A 24,433-nucleotide genomic window follows, 5' to 3' on the forward strand; every position below is an offset into this window, starting at 1 on the left:
ATTAACAGTAAACATTACACTCAGAAGTTCCAAAAGAATAAAGACATTTCAAATGTCATATTATGTCTATATACAGTGTTGTAATTATGTGCAAATAGTTAAACTACAAAAGGGAAAATAAATAAACATAAATATGGGTTGTATTTTCAATGGTGTTTGTTCTTCACTGGTTGCCCTTTTCTTGTGGCAACAGGTCACAAATCTTGCTACTGTGATGGCTCACGGTGGTATTTCACCCAATTGAAATTGGAGATTCTTTGTGGATCTCTGTAATCTGAGGGAAATATGTGTCTCTAATATGGTCATACATTTGGCAGGAGGTTAGGAAGCGCAGCTCAGTTTCCACCTCATTTTGTGGGCAGTGTGCACATAGCCTTTCTTCTCCTGAGAGCCAGCTCTGCCTACGGCGGCCTTTCTCAATAGCAAGGCTATGCTCACTGAGTCTGTTCATAGTCAAAGCTTTCCTTAAGTTTGGTTCAGTCACAGTGGTCAGGTATTCTGCCACTGTGTACTCTCTGTTTAGAGCCAAATAGCATTCTAGTTTGCTCAGTTTTGTTGTTAATTCTTTCCAATGTCTCAAGCAATTCTCTTTTTGTTTTCTCATGATTTGGTTGGGTCCAATTGTGTTGTTGTTGTTGTCCTGGGGCTCTGTGGGGTCTGTTTGTGTTTGTGAACAGAGGCCCAGGACCAGCTTGCTTAGGGGACTCTTCTCCAGGTTCATCTCTCTGTAGGTGATGGCTTTGTTATGGAAGGTTTGGGAATCGCTTCCTTTTAAGTGGTTGTAGAATTTAACGTCTCTTTTCTGGTTTTTGATCATTAGTGGGTATCGGCCTAATTCTGCTCTGCATGCATTATTTGGTGTTTTACGTTGTACACAGAGGATATTTTCTCAGAATTCTGCATGCAGAGTCTCAGTTTGGTGTTTGTCCCATTTTGTGAATTCTTGGTTGGTGAGCGGACCCCAGACATCACAACCATAAAAGGCAATGGGTACTATAACTGATTCAAGTATTTTTAGCCAGATCCTAATTGGTATGTCAAGTTTTATGTTCATTTGATGGCGTAGAAGGCCCTTCTTGCCTTTTCTCTAAGATCGTTTACAGCTTTGTGGAAGTTACCTGTGGCGCTGATGTTTAGGCCGAGGTATGTATAGTTGTTTGTGTGCTCTAGGGCAACGGTGTCTAGATGGAATTTGTATTTGTGGTCCTGGCAACTGGACCTTTTTTGGAACACCATTATTTTTGTCTTATTGAGATTTTCTGTCAGGGCCCAGGTCTGACAGAATCTGTGTTGAAGATCTAGGTGCTGCTGTAGGCCCTCCTTGGTTGGGGACAGAAGCACCAGATCATCCCCCTCTCTCTCCCTCTCTCTCTTTCTGTCTCTTTCTGCCGCTCTCTCGGTGTGTCAGCTGTAATCACTAGCTTCTCTCTGTCTCTCTCTCCGTCTCTCTCCGTCCCTGGCTCTGTGTTTGCCCATTGATCTCCTACAGAACAGGAGATTGGGGCTTTGAATCATAAACCATTCTGAGGGAGGCTGGCCAGCTGGTCACAAAAGAACGACGTCTGTTAGGTGGAGGCTTGAGAAGGGCAGATGACGGAGGACTCCTGATGGTCTTTTTGTGAGCGCGTAAATAGAACGTGTTTTTTGAGGCCACTGGGTTTTCTTTTTAGAAGTGTTCCTGTAGTTCACAGCTGATAAGCTGTTAGTAGCTAGACGCAAGAGCACCACAGGTTAGACCTGCAGAGAAACTTCAAGAAAGAATCAAGATTGATGCCTAAATTGGGGCTTGCCGCTGTCTTGGCCTGCTGTCTTGAAAATGCCTGCTGTTTAATTCTGTGAAAAAGTCTGAAAATCAAATCTTATTCGTCACATGGGCCGAATATAAGTGGTGTAAAATTCACAGTGAAATGCTTGCTTACGAGCCCTTCCCAATGATACAGTTAAAAAAAACGTTTAATAAACAATAGTAACACATACAATCAAATACAAAAGAATGGAGCTATATACAGGGAGTACCAGAACCAGATCAATGTGGAGCTATATACAGGGAGTACCAGTACCAGATCAATGTGGAGCTATATACAGGGAGTACCAGGACCAGATCAATGTGGAGCTATATACAGGGAGTACCAGTACCAGATCAATGTGGAGCTATATACAGGGAGTACCAGGACCAGATCAATGTGGAGCTATATACAGGGAGTACCAGTACCAGATCAATGTGGACCTATATACAGGGAGTACCAGTACCAGATCAATGTGGAGCTATATACAGGGAGTACCAGATCAATGTGGAGCTATATACAGGGAGTACCAGTACCAGATCAATGTGGAGCTATATACAGGGAGTACCAGTAGCAGATCAATGTGGAGCTATATACAGGGGAGTACCAGTACCAGATCAATGTGGAGCTATATACAGGAAGTACCAGTACCAGATCAATGTGGAGCTATATACAGGGAGTACCAGTACCAGATCAATGTGGAGCTATATACAGGGAGTACCAGTACCAGATCAATGTGGAGCTATATACAGGAAGTACCAGTACCAGATCAATGTGGAGCTATATACAGGGAGTACCAGTACCAGATCAATGTGGAGCTATATACAGGGAGTACCAGTACCAGATCAATGTGGAGCTATATACAGTGGGGGAAAAAAGTATTTAGTCAGCCACCAATTGTGCAAGTTCTCCCACTTAAAAAGATGAGAGAGGCCTGTAATTTTCATCATAGGTACACGTCAACTATGACAGACAAATTGAGAATTGTTTTTCTCCAGAAAATCACATTGTAGGATTTTTAATGAATTTATTTGCAAATTATGGTGGAAAATAAGTATTTGGTCAATAACAAAAGTTTCTCAATACTTTGTTATATACCCATTGTTGGCAATGACACAGGTCAAACGTTTTCTGTAAATCTTCACAAGGTTTTTACACACTGTTGCTGGTATTTTGGCCCATTCCTCCATGCAGATCTCAGATGGTGTTCTTTGGATGCAACTCAGCATTCTCTGTCCTCCAAACATGACGAGTTGAGTTTTTAACAAAAAGTTATATTTTGATTTCATCTGACCAAATGACATTCTCCCAATCCTCTTCTGGATCATCCAAATGCACTCTAGCAAACTTCAGACGGGCCTGGACATGTACTGGCTTAAGCAGGGGGACACGTCTGGCACTGCAGGATTTGAGTCCCTGGCGGCGTAGTGTGTTACTGATGGTAGGCTTTGTTACTTTGGTCCCAGCTCTCTGCAGGTCATTCACTAGGTCCCCCTGTGTGGTTCTGGGATTTTTGCTCACCGTTCTTGTGATCATTTTGACCCCACGGGGTGAGATCTTGCGTGGAGCCCCAGGTCGAGGGAGATTATGAGTGGTCTTGTATGTCTTCCATTTCCTAATAATTGCTCCCACAGTTGATTTCTTCAAACCAAGCTGCTTACCTATTGCAGATTCAGTCTTCCCAGCCTGGTGCAGGTCTACAATTTTGTTTCTGGTGTCCTTTGACAGCTCTTTGGTCTTGGCCATAGTGGAGTTTGGAGGGGACTGGGAGACTAGTCAGGATCGAGAGAAAGATGAACGGAGCAAAGTACAGAGAGATCCTTGATGAAAACCTGCTCCAGAGCGCTCAGGACCTCAGACTGGGGGCGAAGGTTCACCTTCCAACAGGACAACGACCCTAAGCACACAGCCAAGACAACGCAGGAGTGGCTTCGGGACAAGTCTCTGAATGTCCTTGAGTGGCCCAGCCAGAGCCCGGACTTGAACCCAATCGAACATCTCTGGAGAGACCTGAAAATAGCTGTGCAGCGACGCTCTCCATCCAACCTGACAGAGCTTGAGAGGATCTGCAGAGAAGAATGGGAGAAACTCCCCAAATACAGGTGTGCCAAGCTTGTAGCATCATACCCAAGAAGACTCGAGGCTGTAATCGCTGCCAAAGGTGCTTCAACAAAGTACTGAGTAAAGGGTCTGAATACTTATGTAAATGTGATATTTCCGTTATTTTTTATTTTATACATTTGCAAAAATTGCTAAAAACCTGTTTTTGCTTTGTCGTTATGGGGTATTGTGTGTACATTGACGATGGGAAAACAACAATTTAATCAATTTTAGAATAAGTCTGTAACGTGACAAAATGTGGGAAAAGTGAAGGGGTCTGAATACCTTCCGAATGCACTGCATGTGTGTGTGCGTGTGTAGTGTATGTGAATGTGTGTGGGTTTTGTGAGGGAAAAGTGTTTTGTGTTTGAGAATGCCATTTGCAGTTCCAGTTTCCTAGAAATAGTGGAACAGTAGAGTGGAGGAAGAAAAGAAGCCCTTAGTTCAGGTGTTTATTGGAATAGTGGAACAGTAGAGTGGAGGAAGAAAAGAAGCCCTTAGTTCAGGTGTTTATTGGAATAGTGGAACAGTAGAGTGGAGGAAGAAAAGAAGCCCTTAGTTCAGGTGTTTATTGGAATAGTGGAACAGTAGAGTGGAGGAAGAAAAGAAGCCCTTAGTTCAGGTGTTTATTGGAATAGTGGAACAGTAGAGTGGAGGAAGAAAAGAAGCCCTTAGTTCAGGTGTTTATTGGAATAGTGGAACAGTAGAGTGGAGGAAGAAAAGAAGCCCTTAGTTCAGGTGTTTATTGGAATAGTGGAACAGTAGAGTGGAGGAAGAAAAGAAGCCCTTAGTTCAGGTGTTTATTGGAATAGTGGAACAGTAGAGTGGAGGAAGAAAAGAAGCCCTTAGTTCAGGTGTTTATTGGAATAGTGGAACAGTAGAGTGGAGGAAGAAAAGAAGCCCTTAGTTCAGGTGTTTATTGGAATAGTGGAACAGTAGAGTGGAGGAAGAAAAGAAGCCCTTAGTTCAGGTGTTTATTGGAATAGTGGAACAGTAGAGTGGAGGAAGAAAAGAAGCCCTTAGTTCAGGTGTTTATTGGAATAGTGGAACAGTAGAGTGGAGGAAGAAAAGAAGCCCTTAGTTCAGGTGTTTATTGGAATAGTGGAACAGTAGAGTGGAGGAAGAAAAGAAGCCCTTAGTTCAGGTGTTTATTGGAATAGTGGAACAGTAGAGTGGAGGAAGAAAAGAAGCCCTTAGTTCAGGTGTTTATTGGAATAGTGGAACAGTAGAGTGGAGGAAGAAAAGAAGCCCTTAGTTCAGGTGTTTATTGGAATAGTGGAACAGTAGAGTGGAGGAAGAAAAGAAGCCCTTAGTTCAGGTGTTTATTGGAATAGTGGAACAGTAGAGTGGAGGAAGAAAAGAAGCCCTTAGTTCAGGTGTTTATTGGAATAGTGGAACAGTAGAGTGGAGGAAGAAAAGAAGCCCTTAGTTCAGGTGTTTATTGGAATAGTGGAACAGTAGAGTGGAGGAAGAAAAGAAGCCCTTAGTTCAGGTGTTTATTGGAATAGTGGAACAGTAGAGTGGAGGAAGAAAAGAAGCCCTTAGTTCAGGTGTTTATTGGAATAGTGGAACAGTAGAGTGGAGGAAGAAAAGAAGCCCTTAGTTCAGGTGTTTATTGGAATAGTGGAACAGTAGAGTGGAGGAAGAAAAGAAGCCCTTAGTTCAGGTGTTTATTGGAATAGTGGAACAGTAGAGTGGAGGAAGAAAAGAAGCCCTTAGTTCAGGTGTTTATTGGAATAGTGGAACAGTAGAGTGGAGGAAGAAAAGAAGCCCTTAGTTCAGGTGTTTATTGGAATAGTGGAACAGTAGAGTGGAGGAAGAAAAGAAGCCCTTAGTTCAGGTGTTTATTGGAATAGTGGAACAGTAGAGTGGAGGAAGAAAAGAAGCCCTTAGTTCAGGTGTTTATTGGAATAGTGGAACAGTAGAGTGGAGGAAGAAAAGAAGCCCTTAGTTCAGGTGTTTATTGGAATAGTGGAACAGTAGAGTGGAGGAAGAAAAGAAGCCCTTAGTTCAGGTGTTTATTGGAATAGTGGAACAGTAGAGTGGAGGAAGAAAAGAAGCCCTTAGTTCAGGTGTTTATTGGAATAGTGGAACAGTAGAGTGGAGGAAGAAAAGAAGCCCTTAGTTCAGGTGTTTATTGGAATAGTGGAACAGTAGAGTGGAGGAAGAAAAGAAGCCCTTAGTTCAGGTGTTTATTGCTGAGAACAGAAACTATCTCTTATTGTGCTTCTTCATTCTTGGAGTGATTTCATACAACATGATGATGTGATGCCCAAATGTATCTTCCCTGTCCATTCATCAGTACTCTATGGACTATAGAACAGGGCTAGATGCTAGCTACACAGTAGATAGCTGTAGGGTAGTCTAGTTGCCAGCTGTATAGATGCTAGCTACACAGTAGATAGCTGTAGGGTAGTCTAGTTGCTAGCTGTATAGATGCTAGCTACACAGTAGATAGCTGTAGGGTAGTCTAGTTGCCAGCTGTATAGATGCTAGCTACACAGTAGATAGCTGTAGGGTAGTCTAGTTGCCAGCTGTATAGATGCTAGCTACACAGTAGATAGCTGTAGGGTAGTCTAGTTGCCAGCTGTATAGATGCTAGCTACACAGTAGATAGCTGTAGGGTAGTCTAGTTGCTAGCTGTATAGATGCTAGCTACACAGTAGATAGCTGTAGGGTAGTCTAGTTGCCAGCTGTATAGATGCTAGCTACACAGTAGATAGCTGTAGGGTAGTCTAGTTGCTAGCTGTATAGATGCTAGCTACACAGTAGATAGCTGTAGGGTAGTCTAGTTGCTAGCTGTATAGATGCTAGCTACACAGTAGATAGCTGTAGGGTAGTCTAGTTGCCAGCTGTATAGATGCTAGCTACACAGTAGATAGCTGTAGGGTAGTCTAGTTGCTAGCTGTATAGATGCTAGCTACACAGTAGATAGCTGTAGGGTAGTCTAGTTGCTAGCTGTATAGATGCTAGCTACACAGTAGATAGCTGTAGGGTAGTCTAGTTGCTAGCTGTATAGATGCTAGCTACACAGTAGATAGCTGTAGGGTAGTCTAGTTGCCAGCTGTATAGATGCTAGCTACACAGTAGATAGCTGTAGGGTAGTCTAGTTGCTAGCTGTATAGATGCTAGCTACACAGTAGATAGCTGTAGGGTAGTCTAGTTGCCAGCTGTATAGATGCTAGCAACACAGTAGATAGCTGTAGGGTAGTCTAGTTGCTAGCTGTATAGATGCTAGCTACACAGTAGATAGCTGTAGGGTAGTCTAGTTGCCAGCTGTATAGATGCTAGCTACACAGTAGATAGCTGTAGGGTAGTCTAGTTGCCAGCTGTATAGATGCTAGCTACACAGTAGATAGCTGTAGGGTAGTCTAGTTGCTAGCTGTATAGATGCTAGCTACACAGTAGATAGCTGTAGGGTAGTCTAGTTGCCAGCTGTATAGATGCTAGCTACACAGTAGATAGCTGTAGGGTAGTCTAGTTGCCAGCTGTATAGATGCTAGCTACACAGTAGATAGCTGTAGGGTAGTCTAGTTGCCAGCTGTATAGATGCTAGCTACACAGTAGATAGCTGTAGGGTAGTCTAGTTGCCAGCTGTATAGATGCTAGCTACACAGTAGATACAGTGAGGGAAAAAAGTATTTGATCCCCTGCTGATTTTGTACGTTTGCCCACTGACAAAGAAATGATTAGTCTATAATTTTAATGGTAGGTTTATTTGAACAGTGAGAGACAGAATAACAAACAAAAAAATCAAAAAAAACGCATGTCAAAAATGTTATAAATTGATTTGCATTTTAATGAGGGAAATAAGTATTTGACCCCTCTGCAAAACATGACTTAGTACTTGGTGACAAAACCCTTGTTGGCAATCACAGAGGTCAGACGTTTCTTGTAGTTGGCCACCAGGTTTGCACACATCTCAGGAGGGATTCTGTCCCACTCCTCTTTGCAGATCTTCTCCAAGCCATTAAGGTTTCGAGGCTGACGTTTGGCAACTCGAACCTTCAGCTCCCTCCACAGATTTTCTTTGGGATTAAGGTCTGGAGACTGGCTAGGCCACTCCAGGACCTTAATGTGCTTCTTCTTGAGCCACTCCTTTGTTGCCTTGGCCGTGTGTTTTGGGTCATTTTCATGCTGGAATACCCATCCACGACCCATTTTCAATGCCCTAGCTGAGGGAAGGAGGTTCTCACCCAAGATTTGACAGTCCCGTCCATCGTCCCTTTGATGCGGTGAAGTTGTCCTGTCCCCTTAGCAGAAAAACACCCCCAAAGCATAATGTTTCCACCTCCATGTTTGACGTTGGGGATGGTGTTCTTGGGGTCATAGGCAGCATTCCTCCTCCTCCAAACACGGTGAGTTGAGTTGATGCCAAAGAGCTCCATTTTGGTCTCATCTGACCACAATATTTTCACCCAGTTCTCCTCTGAATCATTCAAATGCTCATTGGCAAACTTCAGACGGGCATGTATATGTGCTTTCTTGAGCAGGGGGACCTTGCTCAACCTTTCTGATTGAGAGGGGGTCAAATACTTATTTCCCTCATTAAAATGCAAATCAATTTATAACATTTTTGACATGCGTTTTTCTGGATGTTTTTGTTGTTATTCTGTCTCTCACTGTTCAAATAAAACTACCATTAAAATTATAGACTGATCATGTCTTTGTCAGTGAGCAAACGTACAAAATCAGCAGGGGATCAAATACTTTTTTCCCTCACTGTAGCTGGCTGTAGCTGGCTAGTTGCCAGCTGTATAGATAGTAGCTACACAGTAGATAGCTGTAGGGTAGTCTAGTTGCTAGTAGCTCCCCCCACGCCGTCAGATCCTATTCAACCTCACTGGGAGGGAGGCTCTGATAATTACATGACTCCTGTTCTTCTGGTTCTAACTCAGTTAGTGATAATTACTTGACTCCTGTTCTTCTGGTTCAGACAGAGTAAAGATAGAATTCTCCACATATACCAGTTAGAAACTGAGGAACCGATAGACTAGAAACAGGCTAGTACTCTGAGATATGAGGCTGACTGTAAAGCAGGTGGAAACAGGCTAGTACTCTGAGATATGAGGCTGACTGTAAAGCAGGTGGAAGATAAGTGTGCATAAATGATTAATAGACTATGCAGGCATAGATAGGGGTTGGTACCCTGTCCCCTACACCCTATCCCCTACACCCTGTCCCCTACACCCTATCCCCTACACCCTATCCCCTACACCCTGTCCCCTACACCCTGTCCCCTACACCATATCCCCTACACCCTGTCCCCTACACCCTGTCCCCTACACCCTGTCCCCTACACCATATCCCTACACCCTGTCCCCTACACCCTGTCCCCTACACCCTGTCCCCTACACCTGTCCCTACACTATATCCCCTACACCCTGTCCCCTACACCCTATCCCCTACACCCTGTCCCCTACACCCTGTCCCCTACACCCTGTCCCCTACACCCTGTCCCCTACACCCTGTCCCCTACACCCTGTCCCCTACACACTGTCCCCCTACACTATATCCCTACACTATATCCCCTACACCCTGTCCCCTACACACTGTCCCTACACCCTGTCCCTACATCCTATCCCCTACACCCCTATCCCCTACACCCTGTCCCCTACACCCTACACCCTGTCCCCCTACACTATATCCCCTACACTCCTGTCCCCTACACCCTATCCCCTACACCCTGTCCCCTACACCCTGTCCCTACACTATATCCCCTACACCCTATCCCTACACCCTATCCCCTACACCCTGTCCCCTACACCCTACACCCTGTCCCCTACACCCTGTCCTCCTACACCCTATCCCCTACACCCTGTCCCCTACACCCTGTCCCTACACCCTACACCCTGTCCCCTACACCATATCCCCTACACCCTACACCCTGTCCCCTACACCCTATCCCCTACACCCTGTCCCCTACACCCTATCCCCTACACCCTATCCCCTACACCCTGTCCCCTACACCCTGTCCCTACACCCTATCCCCTACACCCTGTTCCCACACCCTATCCCCTACACCCTATCCCCTACACCTTGTCCCCTACACCTGTCCCCTACACCCTATCCCCTACACCCTATCCCCTACACCCTGTCCCCTACACCCTGTCCCCTACACCCTATCCCCTACACCCTGTCCCCTACACCCTGTCCCCTACACCCTATCCCCTACACCCTATCCCCTACACCCTGTCCCCTACACCCTACACTCCTGTCCCTACACCCTGTCCCCTACACTATATCCCCTACACCCTGTCCCTACACCCTATCCCCTACACCCTATCCCCTACACCCTGTCCCCTACACCCTGTCCCCTACACTATATCCCCTACACCCTATCCCCTACACCCTGTCCCCTACACCCTGTCCCCTACACCCTACACCCTGTCCCCTACACTATATCCCCTACACCCTGTCCCCTACACCCTATCCCCTACACCCTGTCCCCTACACCCTGTCCCTACACCCTATTCCCTACACCCTATCCCCTACACCCTGTCCCCTACACCCTATCCCCTACACCCTGTCCCCTACACCCTGTCCCCTACACCCTATCCCCTACACTATATCCCCTACACCCTATCCCCTACACCCTGTCCCCTACACCCTATCCCCTACACCCTGTCCCCTACACCCTACACCCTGTCCCCCTACACCATATCCCCTACACCCTACACCCTGTCCCCTACACCCTATCCCCTACACCCTATCCCCTACACCCTGTCCCCTACACCCTATTCCCTACACTATATCCCCCTACACCTATCCCCCACACCCTATCCCTACACACTGTCCCCTACACTCTGTCCCCTACACCCTGTCCCCTAGCACCCTGTCCCCTACACACTGTTCCCCTACACCCTATCCCCTACACCCTGTCCCCTACACCCTGTTCCCTACACCCTGTCCCCTACACCCTGTCCCCTACACCCTGTCCCCTACACCCTGTCCCCTACACCATATCCCCTACATCCTGTCCCCTACACCCTGTCCCCTACACCTGTCCCCTACACCCTGTCCCCTACACCCTATCCCCTACACCCTGTCCCCTACACCCTGTCCCTACACCCTGTCCCCTACACCCTGTCCCCACACCCTGTCCCCTACACCCTATCCCCTACACCCTATCCCCACACTATATCCCCTACACCCTGTCCCCTACACTATATCCCCTACACACTGTCCTACACCCCATCCCTGTCCCCTACACCCTATCCCCTACACCCTGTCCCCTACACCCTATCCCCTACACCCTGTCCCCTACACCCTATCCCTACACCCTGTCCCCTACACCCTATCCCCTACACCCTATCCCCTACACACTGTCCGCTACACCCTGTCCCCTACACCCTGTCCCTACACCCTATCCCTACACCCTGTCTACACCTGTCCCCTACATCCTATCCCCTACACCCTGTCCCCTACACCATATCCCCTACACCCTGTCCCCTACACCCTATCCCCTACACTATATCCCCTACACTATATCCCCCTACACCCTGTCCCCTACACTATACCCCCTACACCCTATCCCCTACACCTGTCCCTACACCCTGTCCCCTACACCCTATCCCCTACACCCTACACCCTATCCCCTACACACTGTCCCCTACACCCTATCCCCTACACCCTATCCCCTACACCCTATCCCCTACACCCTACATCCTGTCCCCACACCCTGTCCCTACACCCTGTCCCCTACACCCTATCCCCTACACCCTATCCCCTACACACTGTCCCCCTACACCCTATCCCCTACACCCTGTCCCCTACACCCTATCCCCTACACCCTATCCCCTACACCCTATCCCCTACACCCTGTCCCCTACACCCTGTCCCCTACACCCTGTCCCCTACACCCTGTCCCCTACACCCTATCCCCTACACCCTGTCCCCTACACTATATCCCCTACACCCTATCCCCTACACCCTGTCCCCTACACCCTGTCCCTACACCCTACACCCTGTCCCCTACACTATATCCCCTACACCCTGTCCCCTACACCCTACACCCTGTCCCCTACACTATATCCCCCTACACCCTGTCCCCTACACCCTATCCCCTACACCCTATTCCCTACACCTGTCCCCTACACCCTATCCCCTACACCCCTGTACCCTACACCCTATCCTACACCCTACACCCTGTCCCCTACACTATATCCCCTACACCCCATCTCCCAATCCCCCTACACCCTGTCCCCTACACCCTACACCCTGTCCCCTACACTATATCCCCACACCCTGTCCCTACACTCCTATCCCTACACCCGTTCCCTACACCCTATCCCCTACACACTGTTCCCTACACCCGTCCCCTACACCCTATCCCCTACACCCTGTCCCCTACACTATATCCCCTACACCCTGTCCCCTACACCCTGTCCCCTACACCCTGTCCCCTACACTGTCCCCACACCCTGTCCCTACACCCTATCCCCCTACACCCTGTCCCCTATACCCTGTCCCCTACACCCTAACCCCTACACCTACACACTGTTCCCTACACCCTATCCCCTACACCCTATCCCCTACACCCTGTCCCCCTACACACTGTCCCCCTACACCCTATCCCCTACACCCTGTCCCCTACACCCTGTCCCCTACACTCTGTCCCTACACACTGTCCCCTACACCTATCCCCTAACACTGTCCCCTACACCCTGTCCCCTACACCCTATCCCCTACACCCGTCCCCCTACACCCTGTCCCTACACCCTATCCCTACACCCTGTCCCCTACACCCTGTCCCCCTACACACTGTCCCCTACACACTGTCCCCCTACACCCTATCCCCTACACACTGTCCCCTACACCTATCCCCTACACACTGTCCCCTACACCCTGTCCCCTACACCCTATCCCCTACACCTATACCCTACACCCTGTCCCCTACACCCTGTCCCCACACGCTATCCCCTACACTCCTATCCCCTACACCCTGTCCCCTACACCCATCCCCTCACCCTGTCCCCTACACCCTATCCCCTACACCCTGTCCCTACACCTATCCCACACCCTACACCCTGTCCCCACACTATATCCCCTACACCCTATCCCCTACACCCTATCCCCTACACCCTGTCCCCTACACCCTACACCCCTGTCCCCTACACTATATCTCCTACACCCTGTCCCCTACACCCTATCCCCTACACCCTGTCCCCTACACCCTATCCCCTACACACTGTTCCCTACACCCTGTCCCCTACACCCTATCCCCTACACCGTCCCCCTACACCCTGTCCCACACCCTATCCCCCTACACCCTGTCCCCTACACCCTGTCCCCTACACCCTAACCCCTACACCCTACACACTGTTCCCTACACCCTATCCCCTACACCCTGTCCCCTACACCCTGTCCCCTACACACTGTCCCCTACACCCTATCCCCTACACCCTGTCCCCTACACCCTGTCCCCTACACCCTGTCCCCTACACACTGTCCCCTACACCTATCCCTCACACTGTCCCCTACACCCTATCCCCTACACACTGTCCCTACACCCTATCCCCTACACACTGTCCCCTACACCCTGTCCCCTACACCCTATCCCCTACACCCTGTCCCCCTACACCCTGTCTCCCCTACACCCTGTCCCCTACACTATATCCCCCTACACCCTGTCCTCTACACCCTATCCCTACACCCTACACACCGTCCCCTACACTATATCCCCTACACCCGTCCCTACACCCTATCCCCTACACCTGTCCCCTACACCTATCCCCTACACAGTCCCCTACACCTTGTCCCTACACCTATCCCTACACCCTGTCCCCTACACCCTAACCCTACACCCTACACACTGTTCCCTACACTCTACCCCTACACCCTGTCCCCTACACCCTGTCCCTACACACTGTCCCTACAACTCCTATCCCTCTACACCCTATCCCCCTATACACTGTCCCCTACACCCTATCCCTCCCACACTGTCCCCTACACCCTGTCCCCTACACCCTATCCCCTACACCCTGTCCCCTACCCTGTCCCCTACACCCTGTCCCCTACACACTGTCCCCTACACCCTATCCCCTACACACGTCCCCTACACCCTATCCCCTACACACTGTCTCCTACACCCTGTCCCCTACACACTGTCTCTACACTATCTCTACACCGTCCCCTACACCCATCCCCTACACCCTGTCCCCTACACACTGTCCCCTACACCCTATCCCCTACACACTGTCCTACACATCCCTACACACTGCCCCTACACTCCTATCCCCCTAACACTCTACACCCTGTCCCCTACACCCTATCCCTACACCCTGTCCCCTACACCCTGTCCCCTACACCCTGTCCCCTATACCCTGTCTACACATATCTCCTACACCCTGTCCCCTACACCCTATCCCCTACACCTGCACCCTGTCCTACACTATATCCCCTACACCTGTCCCACACCTATCCCTACACCCGTCCCTACACCCTATCCCCTACACAGTCCCTACACCCTGTCCCCACACCTATCCCCTACACCCTGTCCCCTACACCCTAACCCCTACACCCTACACACTGTTCCCTACACCCTATCCCCTACACCCTGTGCCCTACACCCTGTCCCCTACACGTCCCTACACCTATCCCCTACACCCTGTCCCTACACCCTGTCCCCCAACGTCCCCTAACCCCTATCCCCTACACACTGTCCCCTTCACCCTACCCTACACATGTCCCCTACACCCTGTCCCTACACCTGTCCCCTACACCCTGTCCCCTACACCCCCCCTACACCTATCCCCTACACCCTGTCCCTCAACTATATCCCTACACTATATCCCCTAAGACCCTGTCCCCTACACCCTGTCCCTGCACCTATCCCTACACCCTGTCCCCTACACTATATCCCCTACACCCTGTCCCACCGCCCTACCATCCCACCCGTACACTATATCCCCTACACTATATCCCCTACACCCTGTCCCCTACACCCTGTCCCCTACACCCCTGTCCCCTACACCCTGTCCCCTATCCCTACACTGTGTCCCCTACACCCTGTCCCTACACCCTATCCCTACACCCTGTTCCTACACCCTGTCCCCTACATCCTATCCCCTACACCCTGTCCCTACACCCTGTCCCCTACACCCACTCCTACACCCCTGTTCCTACACCTGTCCCCACCGCATCCCCTACACCCTGTCTCCTGCACCCTGTCCCCTACATCCTATCCCCTACACCTGTCCCCTACACCCTGTCCCCTACACCCTGTCCCCTAACCGTCCTCTACACCCTATCCCCTACACCTGTCCCTACACTATATCCCCTACACTATATCCTCTACACCCTGTCCCCTACCCTGTCCCTACACCCTATCCCACTACACCTGTCCCTACACTAATCCCCTACACCCTGTCCCCTACACCCTGTCCCCTACACCCTGTCCCCTATCCCTACACTATGTCCCTACACCTGTCCCCTACACCCTATCCCCTACACCCTGTCCCCTACACTATATCCCTACACACCTGTCCCCTACACCCTGTTCCCTACACCCTGTCCCCACATCTCATCCCTACACCCTGTCCCCTACACCCTGTCTCTACACCTTCCTCACTGTCCCTACATATATCCAGCCTACACCTGACCCTATACCTGTCCCTTGCATCTCTATATCCTACACTCTGTCCACACTCTTCCCCACCCGCCCTACATCCCCTACACCGTCTCACACCTGTCCCTACACCCACCTACACCCTGTCCCCTACACCCTGTCCCTACACCTATCCCCTACACAATCCCCTTACACCCTACTCTACACCCGTCCCCCTACACTGTCACACCCTACACTAAACACACCCGTCCCTACACCGTCCCCTACACCCTGTCCCCTACACCTATCCCCTACACCCTGTCCCCTACACCCTATCCCCTACACCTGTCCTACACTCATCTCTACTCTTGTCCCTACACCATATCCTCTACACCGCTCCACACCTGTCCCCATCCTATCCCCTACCCTGTCCCCTACATCTATCTCTAACCTCCCCTACACCCTGTCCCCTACACCGTCCTCACTATCCACACCCTGTCCCCTACACCCGCCTCTACACCCTACACCCTGTCCCTAACTATATCCCCTACACCCGCCTAACCATCCTACACCCTACACCCTGTCCCTACACTATATCCCTACACCCTGTCCTCTACACCCTGTCCCCTACACTCCCTGTCCCCTACACCCTGTCCCTACACCCTGACACCGCCCCTACACTATATCCCCTACACCCGTCCCCATCTCCATACCCTACACCGTCCCTACACCCTATCCCCTACACCGTCCCTACACCCTGTCCCCTACACCTATCCCCTAACCCTGTCCCTACACCAACCTACACCCTACACACTGTTCCTACACCTGTCCCCTACACTGTCCCTACACCCTATCCCCCTACACCCTGTCCCCTACACCCTGTCCTACACACTGTCCCTACACACCTATCCCCTACACTGTCTACACTATCCCCTACACACTGTCCCTACACCCTGTCCCCTACACCCTATCCCTACACCCTGTCCCCTACACCCGTCCTCCTACACTCCCTACACACTGTCCCTACACCGTCCTACATCTCATCCCTACACCCTATCCCTACACACTGTCCCTACACTATATCCCTTACACTCCTATCCTACACACTGTCCCCTACATTTATCCCCTACACCCTGTCCCTACACCCTATCCCCTACACCCTGTCCCCTACACTCTGTCCCCCTACACCCTATCCCCTACACCCTATCCCCTACACCCTGTCCCTACACCTACACCTGTCCCTACACTATATCTCCTACACCCTGTCCCCACACCCGCCTACACCCTGCACCCTGTCCCCTATACTATATCCCTACACCCTGTCCCCTACACCCTATCCCTACACCCTACACCCTGTCCCCTAGCACCCGTCCCCTACACCCGTCCCCTACACCCTACACCCTGTCCCCTACACTATATCCCTACACCCTATCCCTACACCCTGTCCCCTACACCCTGTCCCCCACTATATCCCCCTACTCTACACCCTGTCCCCTAACCCTGTCCCCTAAAAACTGTCCCCTACACCCTGTCCCTACACCCTATCCCCTACACTATATCCCCTACACCCCATCCTCTACACCCGTCCCCTACACCCCTATCCCCTACACTATATCCCCTACACCCTATCCCCTACACCCATCCACACCCCGTCCCCTACACCCTGTCCCCTACACCCTGTCCCCTACATTCACTCACACCGCCCCTACACTATATCCCTACACACTATCTCCACACCTGTCCCCTACACCCGTCTCTACACCTATCCCACACTTCCGCACAATCCCACACCTGTCCCCTATGCCCCACACCCTGTCCCCTATCCCTACACTATGTCCCCTACACCCTATCCCCTACACCCTGTCCCCTACACTATATCCCCTACACCCTGTCCCCTACACCCGTCCCCCTACACCCTGTTCCCTACACCCGTCCCCACCTATCCCTACACCCCTGTCCCCTACACCCCTATCCCCTACACCCTGTCCCCTACACACATCCCCACACCTGTCCCCTACACCCTATCCCTTACACCCGTCCCCACACCCTGTCCCCTACACCCTATCCCTACACCCTGTCCCCTACACCCCTGTCCCCTACACCCTATCTCTACACTATATCCCCTACACCTATCCCCTACACCGCCCCCTACACCCTGTCCCTACACCCTATCCCTACACCCTGTCCCTACACCCTATCCCTACACCCGTCCCTACACCCTGTCCCCTACACCTGTCCCTACACCCATCCTACACTGTCCCTACACCCTATCCCTAACTCCTATCCCCTACACCCTGTCCCCTACACCCTATCCTACACCCGTCCCACACCATATCCCCTACACCCTGTCCCCTACACCCTGTCCCTAAATCCTATCCCTGCACCCTGTCCCTACACCCTATCCCTACACCCTATCCCCTACACCTGTCCCCTACACCCTACACCTGTCCCCTACACTATATCTCCTACACCCTGTCCCTACACCCTGTCACCCTACACCCTGTCCCCTACACCCTATCCCTACACCCTACACCCTGTCCCTACACTATATCCCTACACCCGTCCCCTACACCCTATCCCCTACACCCTGTCCCCTACACCCGTCCCCTACGCAAGCACCCGTCCCCTACACTATATCCCCTACACCCTGTCCCCCTACACCCTACCTCTACACCCTGTCCTACACCCTGTCCCCTACACCTACACCCGTCCCTACACTCATATCCCTACACCCTGTCACCACACCCGTCCCCTACCCTACACCGTCCCCTACACTATATCCCCTACACCCGTCCCCTACAACCCTGTCCCCTACACCCTGACCCCTACACCCTATCCCCTACACCCTGTCCCCCACACCTATCCCCTACACCGCCCTACACCCTGTCCCCTACACCCCTATCCCCTACACCCTGTCCCTACACCCAACCCCTACACCCTACACACTGTTCACACCTATCCCCTACACCCTGTCCCTACACCCTGTCCCCTACACTGTCCCCTACACCCTATCCCCTACACACTGTCCCCCTACACCCTATCCCCTACACACTGTCCCCTACACCCTGTCCCTACACCCTGTCCCCTACACCCTGTCCCCTACACCCTGTCCCTACACCCTGTCCCCACACCCTGTCCACATCCTATCCCCTACACCCTATCCCCTACACCCTGTCCCCTACACCCTGTCCCCTACACCTATCCCCTACACCCTATCCCTACACCCTGTCCCCACAACCCTACACCTGTCCCCTACACTATTCTCCTACACCTGTCCCCTAACCCTGTCCCCTACACCCTGTCCCCTACACCCTATCCCCTACACACTGTTCCCTACACCCTGTCCCTACACCTATCCCCTACACCCTACACCCTGTCCCCTACACTATATCCCTACACCCTGTCCCCCTACACTAATTCCCTACACCTGTCCCCCTACACCCTATCCCCTACACCCTACACCCTGTCCCCTACACTATATCCCTACACCCTGTCCCTACACCCTGTCCCCTACACCCTATCCCTACACCCTACACCCTGTCCCCTACACTATATTCCCTACACCTGTCCCTACACCACTCCCTACACCCTGTCCCCTACACCCTGTCCCTACACCTACACCCTGTCCCCTACACCCCTACACCCTGTCCCCTACACTATATCCCCTACACTATCCCCTACACTCCTGTCCCCTACACCCTGCCCCTACACCTGTCCCCTACACCCTGTCCCCTACACCCTACACCCTGTCCCCTACACTATATCCCTACACCCTATCCCCTACACCCTGTCCCCTACACCCTGTCCCCTACACTATATCCCCCTACACCCTATCCCACACCCTGTCCCCTACACCCTGTCCCCTAAAACCTGTCCCTACACCTGTCCTACACCCTATCCCTACACTATACCCTACACTCCTATCCCCTACACCCTGTCCCCTACACCTATCCCTACACCCTGTCCCTACACCCTGTCCCTACACCTATCCTCTACACCTGTCCCTACACTCATATCCCTACACTATATCCGTACCTGTCCTACACCCTGTCCCTATAACCTATTCCCCTACACCTGTCCCCTACACCCCTGTCCCCTACACCTGTCCCTACACACTGTCCCTATCCCTGCACTATGTCCCAACCCTGTCCCTACACCCTGTCCCCTACACCCTGTCCCCTACACCTGTCCCCTACACCCTGTTCCTTACACCCTGTCCCTACACCCTATCCTACACCCTATCCCTACACCTTATCCCCTACACCCTGTCTACACCCTATCCCCTACACCCTATCCCCCTACACCTGTCCCCCTACACTATATCCCCTACACCCTGTCCCCTACACCCTATCCCCTACACCCTGCCCTACACCCTGTCCCTACACCCTGTCCCCTACACCCTGTCCCCTACACCCCTATCCCTACACCCTGTCCCCTACACCCTATCCCCTACACTATATCCCCTACACTATCCCTACACCCTGTCCCTACACCCTATCCCCTACACCTGTCCCCTACAACCTGTCCCCTACACCTGTCCCCTACACCCTGTCCCCTACACCCTGTCCCCTACACCCTGTCCCCTACACCCTGTCCCTAGCACCCTGTCCCCTACACCCTGTCCCCTACACCCTATCCCCTACACCCTGTCCCCTACACCCTATCCCCTACACCCTGTCCCTACACCATATCCCCTACACCCTGTCCCCTACACCCTGTCCCCTACATCCTATCCCCCTACATCCCTGTCCCCCTACACCCTATCCCCTACACCCCTATCCCCTAAGCACCCCTGTCCCCTACACCCTACACCCTGTCCCCTACACTATATCTCCTACACCTGTCCCCTACACTGTCCCTACCCTACACCCTGTCACTATATCCTCTACACCCTGTCCTACACCCTATCCCTACACTCTGCCCCACACCGCCACCTGTCCCCTACACTATATCCCTAACCCTATCCCCACACCTGTCCCTACACCCTGTCCCCTAAACGTCCTACACCCTGTCCCCTACACCCTGTCCCCCTACCTGTCCCCTACACCCGTCCCTACACCGTCCACACTATATCCTACACCTATTTTACACCTATCCCCCTACACCCTGTCCCCTACACCTATCCCTACACCCTGTCCCCTACACCCTGTCCCCTACACCCTATCCCACACCGCCCCTACACTCTATCCCCTACACCCTGTCTCCTACACCCTGTCCCCTACTCTACCCTGTCCCCTACACTATATCCCCTACACTATATCCCCTACACCCTGTCCCCTACACCTATCCCTACACCCTGTCCCCTACACCTGCTCTACACCCTGTCCCCTACACTATATCCCCACACATATCCCCACACCTGTCCCTACATGTCCCCTACACCCTATCCCCACACCCTGTCCCCACACTATATCCCACACCGTCCCCTACACCCGTCCCCTAACTGTCCCCTACACCTGTCCCTATCCCACACTATGTCCCACACCCTGTCCCCTACACCCTATCCCCACACCCTGTCCCCTACACTTCCCCATACACCTATCCCCCTACACCCTGTCCCCTACACCCTGTCCCCCTACACCCTATCCCCTACACCCTGTCCCCTAACACCTGTTCCCTACACCCTATCCCTACACCCTGTCCCACACCCTGTCCCCTCACTATCCCTACCGCCCCTACACCATCCCTACACCCTGTCCTACACCATATCCCTACACCCGCCCCTACACACTCTACACCTATCCTACACCTTCTACACCGTCCCCTATCCCACTGTCCCTACCCTGTCCTACCCTATCCTAACTGTCCCCCTACACCTAACAACCGTCCCCTACACCCTATCCCTACACCCGCCCTACCTATCCCTAGACCCTGTCCCCTACCTATCCCCCTGCACCTGCCCCTACACTACTACAACCTGTCCCCTACACCCTATCCCACACCCTGTCCCCTACACCCTATCCCCTACACCCTGTCCCCCTACACTTTGTCCCCTACACCCGTCCTCCACACATCCCCTACGCCTGTCCCTACACCCTATCCCACACCCTGTCCCCCTACACCCTGTCCCCTACACCGTCTAACCCTATCCCCACACCTGTCCCCTACACCCTGTCCCCTACACCTGTCCCTACACCATATCCCCTACACCTGCCCTACACCTATCCCTACACCTGTCCCCTACAACCTATCTCCCTACATCCTATCCCCTACACCCTGTCCCCTACACCTATCCCTACACCCTGTCCCTACACCCTGTCCCCTCACCTGTCCCTACACCCTGTCCCCTACACTATATTCTACACACTGTCCCCTACACCCTGTCCCCTTACACCCTGTCCCTACACCCTATCCCCTACACCCTGTCCCTACACCCTGTCCCCTACACTATACTCTACACCTGTCCCTACACCTATCCCTACACCCTGTCCCTACACCCTATCCCTACACCCTGTCCCCCTACACCTGTCCCCTACACCTGTCCCTACACTATATCCCCCTACACCCTATCCCTATACCCTGTCCTCACCCCTGTCCCCTACACCCTGTCCCTACACCCCTGTCCCCTACACCCGCCCTACACTATATCCCCTACCCTGTCCCCTACACTATATCCCAACCCTATCCCCTACACCCTGTCCCCTACACCCTGTCCACTACACTAATCCCCTACACCTATCCCACACCCTGTCCCTACACCTGTCCCTACACTATATCCCCTACACCCTATCCCCTACACCTATCCCCTACACCCTGTCCCCTACACCCTGTCCCCTACACCCTGTCCCCTACACCCTGTCCCCTACACCCTGTCCCCTACACCCTGTCCCCTACACCCTATCCCCTACACCCCATCCCTGTGGGCCCTGTTCAAAAGTAGTGCACTACGTAGGGGAGATGGTGCCAGTGGAAACAGCACCTGTAGACAGCAGGGAATAAAAGCCAGTTTGATTGCAAAGATGTAATGATCATTTACTTGACTTAATTTATTGGTACGGTACAATAAGCTAGATGATTGATCAACCTATACTCTACAACATGTTTTCATCAGAATGACATAACCTTAGGGCTAGAGGTATGTATGTAGGATCGTTTCCTGGGTGAGACATGAAACATGTACAGTATATTTTATTTCAATCATTATGAAACATCAACGTGAACAAATCATATTCTGCACCTTTAAAACTATTTTTCTTCCATCAATCAAATAACAACTAGACATGAATGGTCGATGTATTTATTCTATTCATCAAAATGTGGAATAAAATATGTGTTTGGAACGCCACTCAAATAGTGGTCTGTGATTGGATAGGCAAGGGCCATCATGGTCTTTAAATCCATCAGATCACTGTGCAGTCTGTGCTGTTATTGGATCACTGAGTGGATCACTTTTGATCTCCCAGACACTGTTCAAATGATTGGCCAGCTCCTGGACCACCGATGTCCTTCCCAGCTGGTTGTTTCTCCTCTTCTCCATGATCAAGTCCTCCAAACTCTGAAACTCCAGCATGTGAGATTGTTTATCTGACATCAGGATCTTTAACCTGTATGGCTGTTTTCCTATCTTGATCTCCCCACCCATTTTGAACTCCCGTTTGCCAAACCTGCACCAAGCGGCAAAGCACTCTGCATTTCTCCAGCTCAACTCTCTGTCTTTAGCGCCAACCTGTTCCATGGCGTTCTGAACCACCATATCGGCGCTGAGGGCTTTGAATTTATACAGCTCGTTGACTATCCTACATCTCCTTCCCTGGCTGGCGTCTGTCAGGAAGCTATTCTTTATCTCTGCTCTGTGCAGGTGCACCACCTGGAAGTCCCCGACATACACCGCCCAGTGGGGGCACTGCCCCGTTGTTACGAACTCCACCAGGTCACCTGCCTTGCATTTGTTTAGAAGGATCTCGGGGGAGTAGGTTTCCATGTCCGCGGTCTTGACGCTCTTCTCGTAAATACATTCCTCCCGGTGGTAAACCGCGCACTCCACCTCGTTGCTCTTGTCGTAGTGTTTCTGTTCCGTACCAGCGTGGGGCTCCCTATCCGCTCCATCTACGTTACTGTTATCACCCTCCTGTTCCTCGTCATCGGTTGAGAAAATATAAGACACTCCGATCCGAGGACCCTCCTCAGTGTCCAGCCCGTTGGGGTCCACTGTGGGAACTTCTGCGTAACTTTGATGTGACAGTTTCATTTTATCCACCTGGTTGCCCATGCCTCCTCCCTGGTAGCAGATAGGTATGTGAGGATGTTGATGGTGCCAGGCGGTCCACCTGTTAAAAGCCGAGGATCATCGCCGCCTCTGTAACACACAGCCCGGGTAAAACGAATGACACCCTCCCGAAGGGTTACGATCCATCTGTAGCCGCAGGTCTCCCACAAAAGAAAAATAGTATTCCCAAGCAGCAGTCTGCTGTGATGAAGTCTATTCAAATCAACAAGTGTCGTGCTGTGGGATGGATGGAGAATAACAGCAGCATTTAGTATTCAGGAAATACAGTTCCCATCCGTCCATGTGTAGGCTAGTCCTTTACATGTGCATCACCTGATGTTCTCTAGGCTATTCTCCATGCGTAAAGTTTGAACGTTTAACTATCGCGAGCAATACGATTATGTCGAAACAATAATAATAGGTTTAAGGCTCTTCGTACCCGGTGACTAAAATGTATCTTATGTTCGTGCTGGCCGATAAAGTAGAATGCATTAACAGTTTCCGCACTATAGCGTACTCAACACCACCGAAGCGATAATGAAGGCTGCAAGTCGTTGCAGATCTCGGTCTTGGCACAGCTACGGCGTCTGTTACAAACGCTTCTCATTTAAAGCTGTAGTGCTTATTTTCTGTTCATGATCGTCCCCTTTCTGAGTTCCCCAAGTGTCATAAAACATAGGCTACAAAGTTAGTGTGTTGGTATACATTATTACAATCCATTCTGCTCATAGTTTTTCCATTATATTCTACTCCTTGGGAATGAATATGATTTAGATCAATGTGTAAAAACTTTAC

At 51.4% G+C, this 24,433-nt stretch overlaps 1 protein-coding gene across 1 annotated transcript; it reads right to left on the reverse strand.

Moving 5' to 3' along the window:
* Positions 1–22,392: 22,392 nt before the first annotated feature.
* Positions 22,393–24,199, reverse strand: LOC121573004 (protein LRATD2). The gene has a single exon (XM_041885043.2). The coding sequence runs from the start codon at positions 23,639–23,641 to the stop codon at positions 22,778–22,780; it is 864 nt and encodes a 287-aa protein (XP_041740977.1). The 5' UTR covers positions 23,642–24,199; the 3' UTR covers positions 22,393–22,777.
* Between the last annotated feature and the right edge of the window lie 234 nt (positions 24,200–24,433).

This window comes from Coregonus clupeaformis, chromosome 8 (genome assembly GCF_020615455.1).
Source record: "Coregonus clupeaformis isolate EN_2021a chromosome 8, ASM2061545v1, whole genome shotgun sequence".
Lineage (NCBI taxonomy): Eukaryota > Metazoa > Chordata > Actinopteri > Salmoniformes > Salmonidae > Coregonus > Coregonus clupeaformis.

Coding starts and splice junctions, on each gene's coding strand:
- LOC121573004 (XM_041885043.2), bottom strand. CDS start 23,641: ATGGGCAACCAGGTGGATAAAATGAAACTGTCACATCAAAGTTACGCA.